At 48.0% G+C, this 13,939-nt stretch overlaps 1 protein-coding gene across 1 annotated transcript in view; it reads left to right on the plus strand.

Annotated features, from left to right (window-relative positions):
- Nucleotides 1-11,887, plus strand: part of LOC311512995 (bone morphogenetic protein 2-like) — a gene marked incomplete at its 3' end in the record, with an annotated part of 29,039 nt that extends 17,152 nt beyond the window's left edge. The window contains exons 4-8 of the mRNA XM_084614520.1: nt 6,896-7,143; nt 7,407-7,549; nt 7,971-8,093; nt 9,799-9,997; nt 11,481-11,887. Of these exons, the coding sequence (XP_084470646.1) occupies nt 6,896-7,143; nt 7,407-7,549; nt 7,971-8,093; nt 9,799-9,997; nt 11,481-11,887 (1,120 nt within the window). The remainder of the gene's footprint in view (nt 1-6,895; nt 7,144-7,406; nt 7,550-7,970; nt 8,094-9,798; nt 9,998-11,480) is intronic.
- Between the last annotated feature and the right edge of the window lie 2,052 nt (nt 11,888-13,939).

The raw sequence follows: 13,939 nt of genomic DNA on the forward strand, positions 1-13,939 counted from the left end.
GACTGTTGCTGCGTTGTGCACATACAACCAAGCTGTAATTCCTGGTAATAGGTAACACAGACCTGGGCAGAAGAGGATGCCCTTGGTTTATCATGGCTGAATGTATTATGTATTACTTACAAAAATGTATGATGTATTACTAAGGTCCTTCCACACACAGTGCCACCTTTTCCCCAGACCCTTCCAGAGCTAGGCACTTCAAAACCTTGGACTCAGACTTACAAGAAATACCCACTTCGTTGGATGCATCCGATGAAATGGGTAGTCACCCACGAAAGCTCATGCTCCAATACGTCTGTTAGTCTCTAAGGTGACACAGGACTCTTTGCTGCTTTTACAGATCGAGACTAACACGGCTACCCCTCGGATATAAGAAATACTCAGTTAAGCTCCCTGCCCTCATGCATAGCCCTGGCAATGCTTGCTAGTGAAGTGCAAACGTACAAAGGAATTCAGGAACATAAGGATTGTCAGACTCTATCAGAGCTGAGGTCCATTTAGTCCAGTATCCTGTCTCTGACAGGGGCCAGCACCAGGTGCTTCAGAGGAAGGTGTAACTAAGAACCCCCTGGTAGCAGATGTGAGATAATCTGCCCCAACCTCCACCCCACATAGGTCTCATCCTGGTCTCTAATAGTTAGAGACTGGCTTAAAACCTGAAGCACAAGGTTATCTACCCCTTCTGGAAATTGTTGTTATAATGAATTATGGTAGCGCTGGATATTCTTGATATCCATAGAAAAGTCCAATGCTTCTTTGAATCTTGTTAAATTCTTGGCCTCAATGAGTTCCACAGTTAATCGCACACTGTGTGAAAAAGCATTTCCTTTCATCAGTTCTGAATTTCCCACGTGTTAATTTCATTGAAATTCTCCCAGTTCTTGTGTTTGTGGCAGAGATAACAAATGGTCCTGATCTACATTTTCTAGACAAGTAATTATTTTTTAGACTTTTATTATGTCCCTTCATATTCATTTCTCTTCTCAGGTAACAGTCCCAGTCTTTTCAATTGCTTTTCATATGAGAGTTTTTTCTGCCTCTTGATGATTCTTGTCGCTCTTCTCTGAATCCCCTCTAGCTCTACTAAACCCTCTTTGACTTGAGCTGTCCAGTATTGCACACAGTATTCCAGATGAGGCCACACCATTGGTTTGTATAAAGACCATGAAATGCCCCACTAAGGGGCTGTTTCACACACACAGAATGACTGTATAATGTTACTCCCCCCCATACCCCCCCCATGAGATGGCAGCTCCTTGCTGGATTGTTCTTTTGGGAATGGGGAATATTTGCCTAAAACACGGGAACATAATAACAGGGAATCCTCTAAACCATCATTAGCCTCTTTAATTGAGACTGTGCAGCTGGAAACGAGGAGGACAGGGTAGTTCAGTGTGTCCAGTGTGATCCCTATATTGCTGCTGGCCAGGCCGTGCTGAGGGTCCCGTTGGATGGAAGATAAAAGCTTCCTGATGTGGAGTTGTGTTGGCAGAGAGAAAATGGCGTTGGCTGTGAGGGAGAGGTAAGGTCATGCTATTGCCATTGCCCTCCCTAGAGAGCTGAGTTAAGGTTCCATGGTTGGGCCGTGTGTGAAGCAGCCCGTTAATTGTACATGTTCTACTTTTCGTCAGTCTGTGCTTTGCTGTTCCTTCTCATACTAACGTTCTCTTCAGGGATATGGGGTGAGAGGAGGCGATTTCAATGGGAATTGGGTGCCTAGATAACTTTTGGATCTGGCCTTTGTCTCTAACCCGGAGTGGGTTTACTCATCTGCCATGGCTGGGACAGCAGGTCTTTATAGACAATGTTAGACATTGCTCTGTGTCTCAGGGAGCTTGACTTCCCCCTGATACTAGTGCTGCAGAGAGAACCACTGCCAGAGAGTCCCTGCCTGCACAACAGCTCCCCTGAGAGCCACAATCTTGTCAAAGAAAAGAGCCTGATCACTACTAGGGAAACGTATGTCACAACATTCTCCCCATGTCTGTCCCCAGACTTCCCCCTGATCTCATCTGGGGTACAGTGCTAAGGTGACAATGAGATCAGGAGGACTTGTGGCACCTTAGAGACTAGCAAATTTATTAGAGCATAAGCTTTCATGAGCTACAGCCCACTTCGTCGGCTGCATAGAATGGAATATATATACAGATAAGTTGGAAGTTACCATACAAACTGTGAGAGGCTAATTAGTTAAGATGAGCTATTATCAGCAGGAGAAAAAAACTTTTGTAGTGACAATCAGGATGGCCCATTTAGACAGTTGACAAGAAGGTGTGAGGATACTTAACATGGGGAAATAGATTCAATATGTGTGGTGACAATGGTGAACAATGCATGTCTCAGAGATGGGAGTGTAGTGAACTGGGGTAACGTGGCTTCAGAAACACCTGGAGCGTAATCACTATTGTCAATTTAAAACCAAAACCCTTACACAGAGCACAGCAGTGACCCATGGTCCTGCAACATGCCCAAATATGCCCTCAATGTAACTGTGATGTACCCCCAAAGGCCCCCACAGAGCATCCCCACCACCAGAGAATGGATGATGGGGAATGTGGGATGTCCCAAGAGCTTTAAAAGGCTCCTGAGGCACAGATCTGCCCTAAACAAGCCAAAATAGCCTCTTAGGGAAAGGTCATTATAAGCCTTCTAAACAGAGGCTGCTCAGACAATCTGCCAGCCTAGGCAAAACTTCAGTGTGCCTCCCCGCTCCTCATAGGCCTAGGTTGGCGTATTTGGCCCTGACACACAGGATCACAACACCACTCAAATTTGGTTCTACCACCCCTCCATCAGGAGTGGCCAGGCCAGCACTGCCATCCTAGACAGCTGCATAGTTTGTTTATAGCTAGAGCGGCCTCTGGTCCTAAGGCTCAGTTCTGTTCTGTTCATTCCCTATGAAGTACCTGGCATTTGCCACTGTCAAAAGACAGGATTCTGGGCTAGATGGACTTTTGGTCTGACCCAGTATGGCTGTTCTTAAGGGATGGTGAGTCCCCCCAGTATTGCCAACCTCAAGTGTTCAAAAATTTTGACTCAGGTCCAAAAATACAAGAGATTGGCCTAAAAATCATGAGGGTTTTTTAAAATTTTGAATGTGGTAGTGGGGAGTTTCCCCCTTAATCTTCAGGTTTCTGAGACTTTAGGTTACTCTCAGGGCATATTTTCAAGCTTTTAACCACAAGGGTTAGAAAATTACATTAAAAAAAGTAAGAAGAAAGAAACTGAGATTTTGACATAATCCCATGACTCCAGAAACTGGGGATTTAAGAAAAAAACACCAAATATCGTGAGACTCACAGTAAAGTCACAAAAGTTGACAAGAAGTGACCCAACGGCTGGAGGGGTGGGCATGGCCCCTCTGTGCTTCCTACAGCACCTAAGGTGGTGGTCGGGTCACTACACAAACCACAGAAGAGAGTCTCTGGCTTTGTCTTCCAGCTCTCCAAACTGCTTTTCCTAGGCACCCCATTCTCTACTCCCTCCCTGCACAGCAGAGGTCCAGGCCCCCTCCCGAGCCCAGCTTCTGCCCCACTACCTGAGAAGGCTCTGTTCAATCCCCATCTCTCCAATGCCTCTTCCTTCTCTCTACACAGCTCTTCTGTGAGGCAGGGCAGGAGTATTATTCCCATTGTACCCTGGGAACTGAGGCCCAGAGAGATTAAGGCCAAAATTACTAGCCACCTAGAAACATTCTGTGGTAAATGTCTTACCCAAGAGCACATAGGAAATCTGTGCAGAGATAGAGATAGAAACCAGTCCTACTGTGGTCCATTGTATCAACCATAGGCTCATCATCTTTTCTTTCAAACTTCTTGCCTCATTCACTGCACAGACCTGTGTTTGTGTGCAACTGTTTACAAGGAAAATTCATCTGCATGTCTCACTGTGTTTAGCAGAGATGGATATGCAGGAATAGGTGCACTGAACAGTCTGCATAGACAAGGACATTCATTTAGCTTAATTACTGGTTGTGCTACATGAGGGAGCTAGTTTTTGTTCCTGGCTCTGTCTGACATGACCTTGTGAATCCTTTCTCACACTTCCAAATTCCTAGTTTTTCAGGTTGATTTGACATTTTTGTACATTTTAGAAAATGCAAAATCCAGTTTGATAGAGACACTTAGCTAGGGTCGGTCCTCGGGCCGGTTTTGTTCAATATCTTCATAAATGATCTGGAGGATGGTGTGGATTGCACCCTCAGCAAGTTTGCAGATGACACTAAACTGGGAGGAGAGGTAGATGCACTGGAGGGTAGGGATAGGATACAGAGGGCCCTAGACAACTAAGAGGATTGGGCCAAAAGAAATCTGATGCGGTTCAACAAGGACAAGTGCAGAGTCCTGCACTTAGGACAGAAGAATCCCATGCACCGCTACAGACTAGGGACCGAATGGCTCGGCAGCAGTTCTGCAGAAAAGGACCTAGGGGTGACAGTGGACAAGAAGCTAGATAGGAGTCAACAGTGTGCCCGTGTTGCCAAGAAGGCCAATGGCATTTTGGGATGTATAAGTAGGGGCATTGCCAGCAGATCGAGGGACGTGATCGTCCCCCTCTATTCGACATTGGTGAGGCCTCATCTGGAGTACTGTGTCCAGTTTTGGGCCCCACACTACAAGAAGGATGTGGATAAATTGGAAAGAGTCCAGCAGAGGGCAACAAAAATGATTAGGGGACTGGAACACATGACTTACGAGGAGAGGCTGAGGGAACTGGGATTGTTTAGTCTGCGGAAGAGAAGAATGAGGGGGGATTTGATAGCTGCTTTCAACTACGTGAAGGGGGGTTCCAAAGAGGATGGATCTAGACTGTTCTCAGTGGGAGCTGATGACAGAACGAGGAGTAATGGTCTCAAGTTGCAGTGGGGGAGGTTTAGTTTGGATATTAGGAAAAACTTTTTCACTAGGAGGGTGGTGAAACACTGGAATGCGTTACCTAGGGAGGTGGTGGAATCTCCTTCCTTAGATATTTTTAAGGTCAGGCTTGACAAAGCCCTGGCTGGGATGATTTAGTTGGGGATTGGTCCTGCTTTGAGCAGGGGTTTGGACTAGATGACCTCCTGAGGTCCCTTCCAACCCTGATATTCTATGATTCTATGATTCTATAGCCTTAACTAAACAGGGAAACAGAAATTCTATCAAGGGTATCCCCAAGCTCCCCCATTCCACCTAGTGAGCAGCATGATCTCCATAGCCTCACCACAACCCTCTGCTAGTTAAGAAAGCAAACACTTTACAAAGGGGTTGCACAAATATTTTCTAGACAACAGTAGAATGCTGAGAATCATGCGTCCTGGTTTCTCTTCCTGGATCTGGGAGAGGAATGTACAGATTGAACACCCAAGAACAGAGATTTAGCAGGTGTCTGCTGAAAAGCAGTGTGACTAAGGGGATAACAGTCTTTCATGTTGAAGATGTGGGCTCTATTCACTCCTCTGTTTAAAACGGCTTTATGCACTTTCTCAGCCACTTTATGAGTAAAGTGAGCGAAAGGGGACAGGTTTCAGAGTAGCAGCCATGTTAGTCTGTATCCACAAAAAGAAAAGGAGGACTTGTGGCACCTTAGAGACTAACAAATGATTTGAGCATAAGCTTTCGTGAGCTACAGCTCACTTCATCGTGAAGGGAATAGCTTTGGCTGGGAGGGGCCCATATTAAGGCCAAGAGCTCATGAGCAATCTGGGGTTGCTCTCACACTTCTCTTGGCTTTTCATCCTGGCATGCCTGAGGTGTACCTCATCTTCACCAGCCTGGCAAACGGTTCTTATTTCTCATGTGTATTGTGGTAGCACCTGGAGCCTGCCATGGTAGTCCAGACACGTAGTGACACAGTCTCCACCCTAAAGAATATACATTATAAATGGCCATGACAGACAAAGGGTAGGAAGAGAAACGGAGGGCAAGTGACTTCTCAGCAGGGTAGGGACAGAGCTGTCCCACAGCAATGCCTGATCCACTAGCCCCGACTGAGCACTGATTTGCTGTTAGGAGGTAGTTCAGTGCAACAACCATATGCCCAGGAGTTGTTTTCACAGCAGGGAATGGGGTTTGAGCCCCTCTATCCAGTCAGTATGGGACTGTGTCTACAGTATTAAGCTATTTTAATCACCTGAGCGTCTAACCCTGCTCAGAACAGATCTAGATGGTTATAACGGTGGTGGTTGAAGGTGGTGGGTCTATTGCACTTCTCCCGAGGTCCAGGTATTTGTTTTCAGACTAGTGGCAGTCTGTTGTCCCTGCCCTCTCTTTCCTCCCCCCACCCCCCAATGTTATGCATGGTTTGAAGTATCTTCCTTGAATATTGCACTAGAAAATGTCTCTTGGCCCTGATCTCTCATCACTCTGGACAGTGGTTCTTATCTGTCAGGTGCATTTCTTACCTCTGCTACATGAGGGGCAGAGTCCATTCCACCCTTTTCTACACTCTTTGTTCAGAGCTGTTCAATTCCTGAGCACAAAGGTCCTCCTGTTTGCCCCATTAATGCCATCATTAGAAGGCAGTTAGTCTCCTATGGAGAGCAAACTCGGCTCAGCCAGTGCCTTACTACAATGGACATGGATGTTTACTCCAGAGAGCAGCGCAGGTGCCCTTCCTGCCTGCTCCCTTCCCTCCACATTCTGCTCTCAAATAACAAGAGTACACAAGTGGGCTTCCTGCTCCATACAGCTTGTGTACTGGGCTAATTGCTGAAAGGCGTTCAGTAGCCCAGTTTCACACCTTGTTAGCGCTGCAATTAGCTCTCTTTACCCTTCCTGATGGCTCATTTACATATTTGACTTAATTCCATCTCTCCCCCCTGTTATAAATGTGGTGCTGGATAGAGGGTGGGAGTTATGCAGGGGGACTGGAAGAGGACAGCCATGCTGAGACTCCTGTTGCTGCTGCTTCTTGCCAGGCTGCAAAGCTGCAATCCCAGACCCCCCAATGTCCTTCCAGAGGAGGATTCAGAAGACACAAGAACAGAGGCTCTTAGGAGGCTTTTGGAAGTATTTGGCATAGAAGACCCTCCCCGCTCTCCCCATCATATCAAGCAGCCTCCCCAGTACATGGTGGACCTGTACAACACGGTAGCAGGAGCTGATGGCATCACCAAAGACCCTGACATCCTGGAGGGAAACACCGTCCGCAGCTTCTTGGATAAAAGTAAGAACTCTTGGTGGCTTCGGTTGCCCTAATGATCTGCTAGAGTTTGTGTGTAGTTTTCCAGGGCTCTTGGTGCTTGTTTGAATCCTAGAAGCCAAGGGGAGGCCTGGAGTAAGCAGTATCCCATATGCGCTGATGAAGCACATCCTCCCAGAGAATGTGCAGCATCAGAATAGAGTGTTTAGAATGTGCCCATGTGATGTTCCTTTTAGTTTGGCTGAAACTGGGGTCACCAAAGTTTCTAATCTGACCCTTTGGTCCAGCTCACAGTGATGAGATGCATTTCCTGTTCATCTTATCGAGTGTGGCTAAGAACGAGAGGATCCTGACAGCAGAGCTGCATCTCTTCAGACTGCGGACTAAGGTGGCTGAGGGACCTTTCTACAAGAGACATCACTTCTGCCAGGTAAGGAGAGATGAGAAGCGCACATGCCTCTGCTTGGAAAGTGCATGGGCCATATTCTGCTCTAGTGACACTACTATGAATCTGGAGTGACTCTTGTACATTTACTGAAAGTGGGATTTGGCTCCTGGTTTGTGTGCTGACCTCACCAAAGTTGGATCCTTACTGACTTAAGCTAAATCAATATAAACCACTTTTAAATCAATTTCAGTGTCCACACAATAAGTTGCACAAATTTAAGTAAATCAGTTTCTAAAAAATTGGTGCAATTTTTATGGGTAGACCAGGCCTTAGATTACAGAGGTTTCTGACTAGGCTAACTTGACTTTCCCCCATCTCTTCTCCTTTAAAACATAGACTTTCAATGAGATTTTCCTCTTCCAGTGGCTCCTGGTGCTAACTGCCTTGTATTCCCTATCCCCAGGTGAGTGTCTATCAAGTCCTGGACAAGAACAAACTGGATTCCTTTGAAGGGAAGAAGCTGCTAGCAGCCAGACTTATCGCTTTGCAGGGCTCTGGCTGGGAGGTGTTTGGCATCACACAAGCTGTAAGTGTCTTCAGCCTAAATTCAGATGTGTACAGAGAGGAAGAATGAAACCTTCCTATCTCTTCTGTCAGCAAACTGAGCTCCCAATGCCCTTCCTTGGCCTCCAGCTGCTTCAGCCTAGAGGGGCAGCTGCTGGGGGAGGGGAGGGAGGGGATGTCTGTCAAGGCTTTTCTGACAGGTTTCAGAGGAGCAGCTGTGCTAGTCTGTATCCGCAAAAAAGAACAGGAGGACTTGTGGCACCTTCGAGGCTTTTCTGTGCAACCATTTGAAAAAGCTGGCTGAGTCTGCTGGCCCTCTCCTTTGACACTGCAGCCTTGACAGCAGATCCAGCCATTTCACAACCCTGGGTTCTTGAATCAACAGAGGTGACCTGCAGGGGTTTCCACTGAGGCTGTGCTAGCCAGGCCAGCCGGGTTTAAATCTTATTTACAGAACTGCTTTTGAACCGTATTGAAATGGCTCCTCTAGAACCAGATGTAGCCCTGAGTAACACAGCTGTGAGCATGGACAGCCCAGATGTTACAGTACAGATGTCGTTAGGACACTGGCTATAATCTTCACAGTCTGAGAAAGGGACAGAGAAGTCTGGATTTCTGCTAAAATTTAGTTTGAAGTGAGGTTATGATCAGGAAAGGGGAGATGGAAAGCTCAGTGGTTTGAGCATTGGCCTGCTAAACCCAGGGTTGTGTCTTGACCACATCCATAATCCACCATTTGGGTCAGGCTCCGAAGGGATGATCCAGGAGCCAGAAAGAACCCACCATGACTGATCCTTGGCTGAGTTTGCAGGGCTGGTGGCAACCAGGAACAAACATCTCTTCCCTTGGTAATGGGGCGTCTTCCCTCGAAACCAGAGAGACTGAGCCCACCATGCCAAGGGGCAGGTGGTGTAGTGTTGAGAGTGTGTATTTCGGGAGAGACGCCTGGCACCATGTGTATATTTGCAGGGTGACATCCGGTGCAGTGTCTACATATGTGGGGTGATACCAAGAGCAATGTACATATTTTTAATATGAACCATGGTAAAAAATATATGCTCAATATCACAAACCAGGTGTGTCTAGATCCATGGTTATTATGAAACAAGAAGATATTTTCCAGAAATATTAACTAATGTAAGAACTAGTCAGGAGAGAAAAGGCACCAAGGAGATGTGACGGGCTTCCTCTGTAAGGGCTTGAGAGGCAATGTGTCCATTCGCTTATAGAGCAACCTTTAGCCATCGGTCACAGGATTCTAGAATAAAGGGTGAGCTCTGGGCCCACTGAGAGCTGCACAGAAATAGCACCGGCCGGGGTGTCTGGGGAGCTCTGGCTCCAACCTGGGATCAGACCCAAGCGGAGTTGTTCTCAGGGAAGCTCAGTTCATCTCCTTTCCTGACTGCAGGGCTCAGCACAGGCAAGGGCAGGGACACGTGTGCTGCTTGTCCCCCTTGGCTGCATGCAGGATTCAACCCCAGGACAGGGGAATAGCAGGGCTGGTGAGCCTCACTGCCCACTGCTGATCTGTGTGTTAGCCATCATCAGGCAGGGCTGGCTGTAGGTGTTTGGACTGACACAATCTGAGGACTGAGACGTCCTCACTGGTTTGGAAGATGCATAGGTACCCAGTATCTCCTTTCTGTACCTCACGGTGCCTTCCTGGGGGCTGGGTCCTGTCCCTTCACAGGTGCTGCTGCCATGCTGACTGTTGTGTGGTTTTGCAGGTTCGTGACTGGATGGAAGAGGACAGCAGTAACCACGGCCTGCTGGTGACTGTCCGCGGCTTGGGGAGTGCTCCAGTGGATCCCAGCATGGTGCGATTTGCATCAGGAAGAGATCATCATGAAAGCAAGAAGCCCATGCTGGTTCTGTTCACTGATGACGGGAGACGAGGAGCTGCTCTGCCCATCAGCAGCCTCCCAGGTCAGGCAAACCCACCCATGCTCCGCAGGGAAGGACACAGAGTCGATGAAATAATGAGGGAATAAAGTCCAGCTCTTCTCTGCAAAGGGGCTGCAATCACTTCCTTACTCACCATTCGAAGTCACGGTTGCTGGGGCCCAGATCTGCAAAGGTATTTAAGCACCTAACTTCCATCCAATGGGAGTTAGGTGCCTAAATACACTTGAGGATCTGGGCCCTGCTGACTAAACTAGGGGTCACTGCTTTGAACGCTTCTAACCCGTTTGGAGCCCAGGCCAGCTGTGGGAGGGGGGCTTGGCTTGTCCATGGCTCCATGCCTCACCAGCTAAGTTCCAGCTATACTTGCTCTTGTTCATCACGGGTGCAATGCAGGGAGCCAGGGACTCTGATCCAGGGTGAGTTTGCAGGGCTGGCAGCTGAGATAATTTATGTGTAATCTGAGGAGATTCAACATAGAGTGAGAGGCAGACTGCCTCCTCCCCCCCGTCCCCTGAGCCATTTGGGTAAAGTTCTCTCTCAGAGCAGAACTGGACTGTAATTCTCTGTCCTGCACAGCTTTCCCCTTCTGTGAAATGGGCATAACAATCGCTCCCCAGCCTGCCCCTGAAAAGCACTGTGCGAGCCTCAGGTGGAAGTGGCTAGTTATCTGCAAAGTATAAAGTATTAAAGACCCTTGTTTTTATGCTGTCCCATGAAAGAGGAACGGGGGAGGGGCATCACTGTTAAATTAGTGGTTGCAAATTTAACACAAATGAAAAGAAATGCTGCTTCCCTCCAGCTTGTGGCAGTGATCAAGCAGTGGAATTTCCTGCTGTTGGATAATAACACTTGTAATTATGCTGGGATGGGCTAATGAAATGTCATGGTTCAGGCTCATCAGCTGGTCTCCAAAAGGATCAGATCTTTCCTCCTTACACAGATCACTGTGGCATTAGCCAGGTGTATTGCAGGGATGGCTGCCTCGAGGAATTGCCCACAGTTAGAGCCAGGATACTGGACAGACCAATGCTCTGATCTGGTAAAGCAAATCCTGCTTTCTAAAGCTCCATGGCAAACAATGGAACATGAAGGGTTTGCAGTTCCTTTCTACTGTGCAGCAGAACAAACTCTTTAGAGAGCTAGGCTTGGACATGGGTGCAGCCTTTTAGGCATGTATCTGCCTTTCTCTCATGCTATGTCAGCTCCATGATGGATGCAAACTCTTTGGACCTGAGTCTCTTCTCTACTCCATTGCAACTCCATGGACTCGAGTGGTGTCCCTCCTGATTTAAACCTGTGTGAGTGAGAGAAGAATCAGTCCCAAAGTGCTCAATGATTCAGATTGACACTGGGATTTTTGAGAAGGGGGCTGAGTGACTAGATGGGGAGGCTGATAGTGAGTGCAGGAAGGGGGTGGTTCACACTTGCAACCTTGCTTTCAGTCTCATTTCAGGTTTGTCTGATCAATAAGGGATGTTATTCTGATCTCGTTACTCCCTCCTAGATTTGAGCCCTAAGACTCCAGACCTCCCGGCTGAGCCGCTCGTACCAGAAGTGAGTGGGGCGCGGACTGCCCGCTCGCTGGATCGGTTCCTGCCATGCCAGAGACAACTCCTCTCTGTGGACTTTGAGGAAATCGGCTGGTCAGGATGGATAATCTCCCCGAAAAGCTACAACGCGTATCACTGTAAAGGATCCTGTCCCTTCCCCCTGGGCGAGAACATGAGACCAACGAACCACGCCACAGTGCAGTCCATCATCAATGCCCTCAAACTGAGCCAGGACGTCAGTAGCCCCTGCTGTGTCCCAGACAAACTCTTCTCCATCAACCTCCTCTACTTTGATGATGATGAGAATGTTGTCCTTAAACAGTATGATGACATGGTGGCTGGGAGCTGTGGCTGCCACTGATGCCTGTCCTATAGGAACAGCAGGAATAAGTCAGGGCAACAAGGAACTTCCCTCCCTCAATTGCAATCTGCTCCCAGGAGCCAACCCTCCAAGAGCCACTCACCAGTGTGAGCCTATGCTATGCTGCCCCATCTCCAGCTGCTACCACTTGGCTCAGTGGGGCAATTACACCAAAACGGCACCTAGCTTGCCTAAAGCACCTGGGAAATGCTTTGACTAAAGAAAAGCAGCCTAAGCCTGAGATGCCTTTGCGTGCCCCTGGTCCCCTCAAATTGTTGTTGTGGCCTTTGTCACATGGCTAAAACCTACATACCATTTCAAAAGCTGTGGACTTGGTGCATTTAAAATAAAACTGAGTGAATTAAATTTCCCAGCTCCATTCAGAAACAACGAGGAGTCCTTGTGGCACCTTAGAGACTAACAAACGTATTTGGGCATAAGCTTTTGTGGGCTAAAACCAGGTCCACACCTGGTTCCAGTTCCACAGAGTGTGGTGGAGAGAACCATTGTGAAGCGTTGTCCATGGAAAGGCCTCCTTGCAGGCTGTACGATATGTATATAGCAAAAGCACTAATATATGATGGAAAACTCCTGTACAGTGTGCCTGTAAATGTCTGTACATTTCTGCCTTATGCAACCTGTAAAATGAATTCAGAGTAACTATTAAACATAGGACAGAAGTTCTTGGAGTGGGGTTTCCTTTGGCAAGGCTGCAGTAGCCTGGTGGCTGTTCATGGGGCCTAGGTCTGGGATACAGAGTCATTCTTCTCCATGTCACGTGGTCCAGGTTAGCAGCGGCTCTGATGTATGGAATGAGCTGGTGGGCTCAGCCTGTCCCTGCACCTGCTGTTACTCTTCATCCCAGCTGAAATGTCACACACCGGCAGGGCTCCTGGGGTGAGCAAGTTCCATCTCCCAGCCACTAGGGGGCAGCTTTCTCTACCTCCCCCTGCTGGCTTCTCGCCTGCCTCTCAGTGCAGCACAAGATAGGAACACGACGAGCAAGTAGCCATAACTTGTACCCCCCCAAAGTCCCCAAACTGGGGGTTCCAAAGGAGCAAACAGCCCCCGAAGACAGGAAGATGTGGCTGCCTCCTTCTGCCCCTGAGACAGTTCACGTCTTCTCAGAAACTGCAGCTGTTAAGGGCCATTTAATGTGGGATTGGGATCCTGATTTGAGGCTGGTGCTTGCAGCGGGAGGGGGATGGAGGCAAATCTGGTCTGCCTGCAGGTTAAGTCGTCATGGTCAGTCTCTGACTCCAGGTTTCTGAGAGAGCTTCACAACCAAATGATCTTGGCATCTTCCTTTCCTTAAGTCACACGCTGAGACTGCAGAGATGGCTTTTCAGCCTGGCCCCAGGCAGCAGGGGGCAGTTTTAGGACCTACGAAGAAGGGGAGGGGGAGGCAAACACTGTAGTTAGAGCTGGACCCCCTGCTACTGAGGAAAGTCCAGTTGTTTGTAATGTGCCCTCCCCACCGTGTGTTTCAGGTGCTGCACAGTCACACCCAGCTGGGCCCCAATCTCCCCCACCGGTTAATGGGAGTTTAGTCACTGACTCCAGGGGCAGCAGGACTGCCCCCCCCCATGAGGGCTTTTAAAACACACAGAGAGAAGCTCTCTGCACACATCTTTCCAGTGCAGAGATTTCTTGTTGAAAAATAATCTTTTGTCAAAACTGAATTTTTTTTCCAAGTTCTTAAACTTTCCATGGAGCTTTTCATACAATGATTTTAGCAAGAAGGCTCTGGAAATGGTTATAGAGCAGTGTCATTTACTCACAACCTGCTGGTTTTGGTTAAATGGAAATTTTCGATCGTTTTCATGATTGAAAATTTTCAACAAAAAAATTCAACATAAAAATTTTTTTGGAAAGAGATTGTAAAAAGCCAACGCCTGTGAAAGGAAAACGGCACCAGTGTTGCTGGGAAAGATGGCTGTGGATTTCAATGCTGCTTTTAGCTCCCTCTGGGCTCCACCCAGTTCTGCCTCCTCCTGGACAGATCTGTTGAGCTGCTCTTCTTCTAAGCCAGTGGTTCTCAACCAGGGGTAC

Source organism: Lepidochelys olivacea, assembly GCF_965140295.1.
Source record: "Lepidochelys olivacea isolate rLepOli2 genome assembly, chromosome: 25".
Lineage (NCBI taxonomy): Eukaryota > Metazoa > Chordata > Testudines > Cheloniidae > Lepidochelys > Lepidochelys olivacea.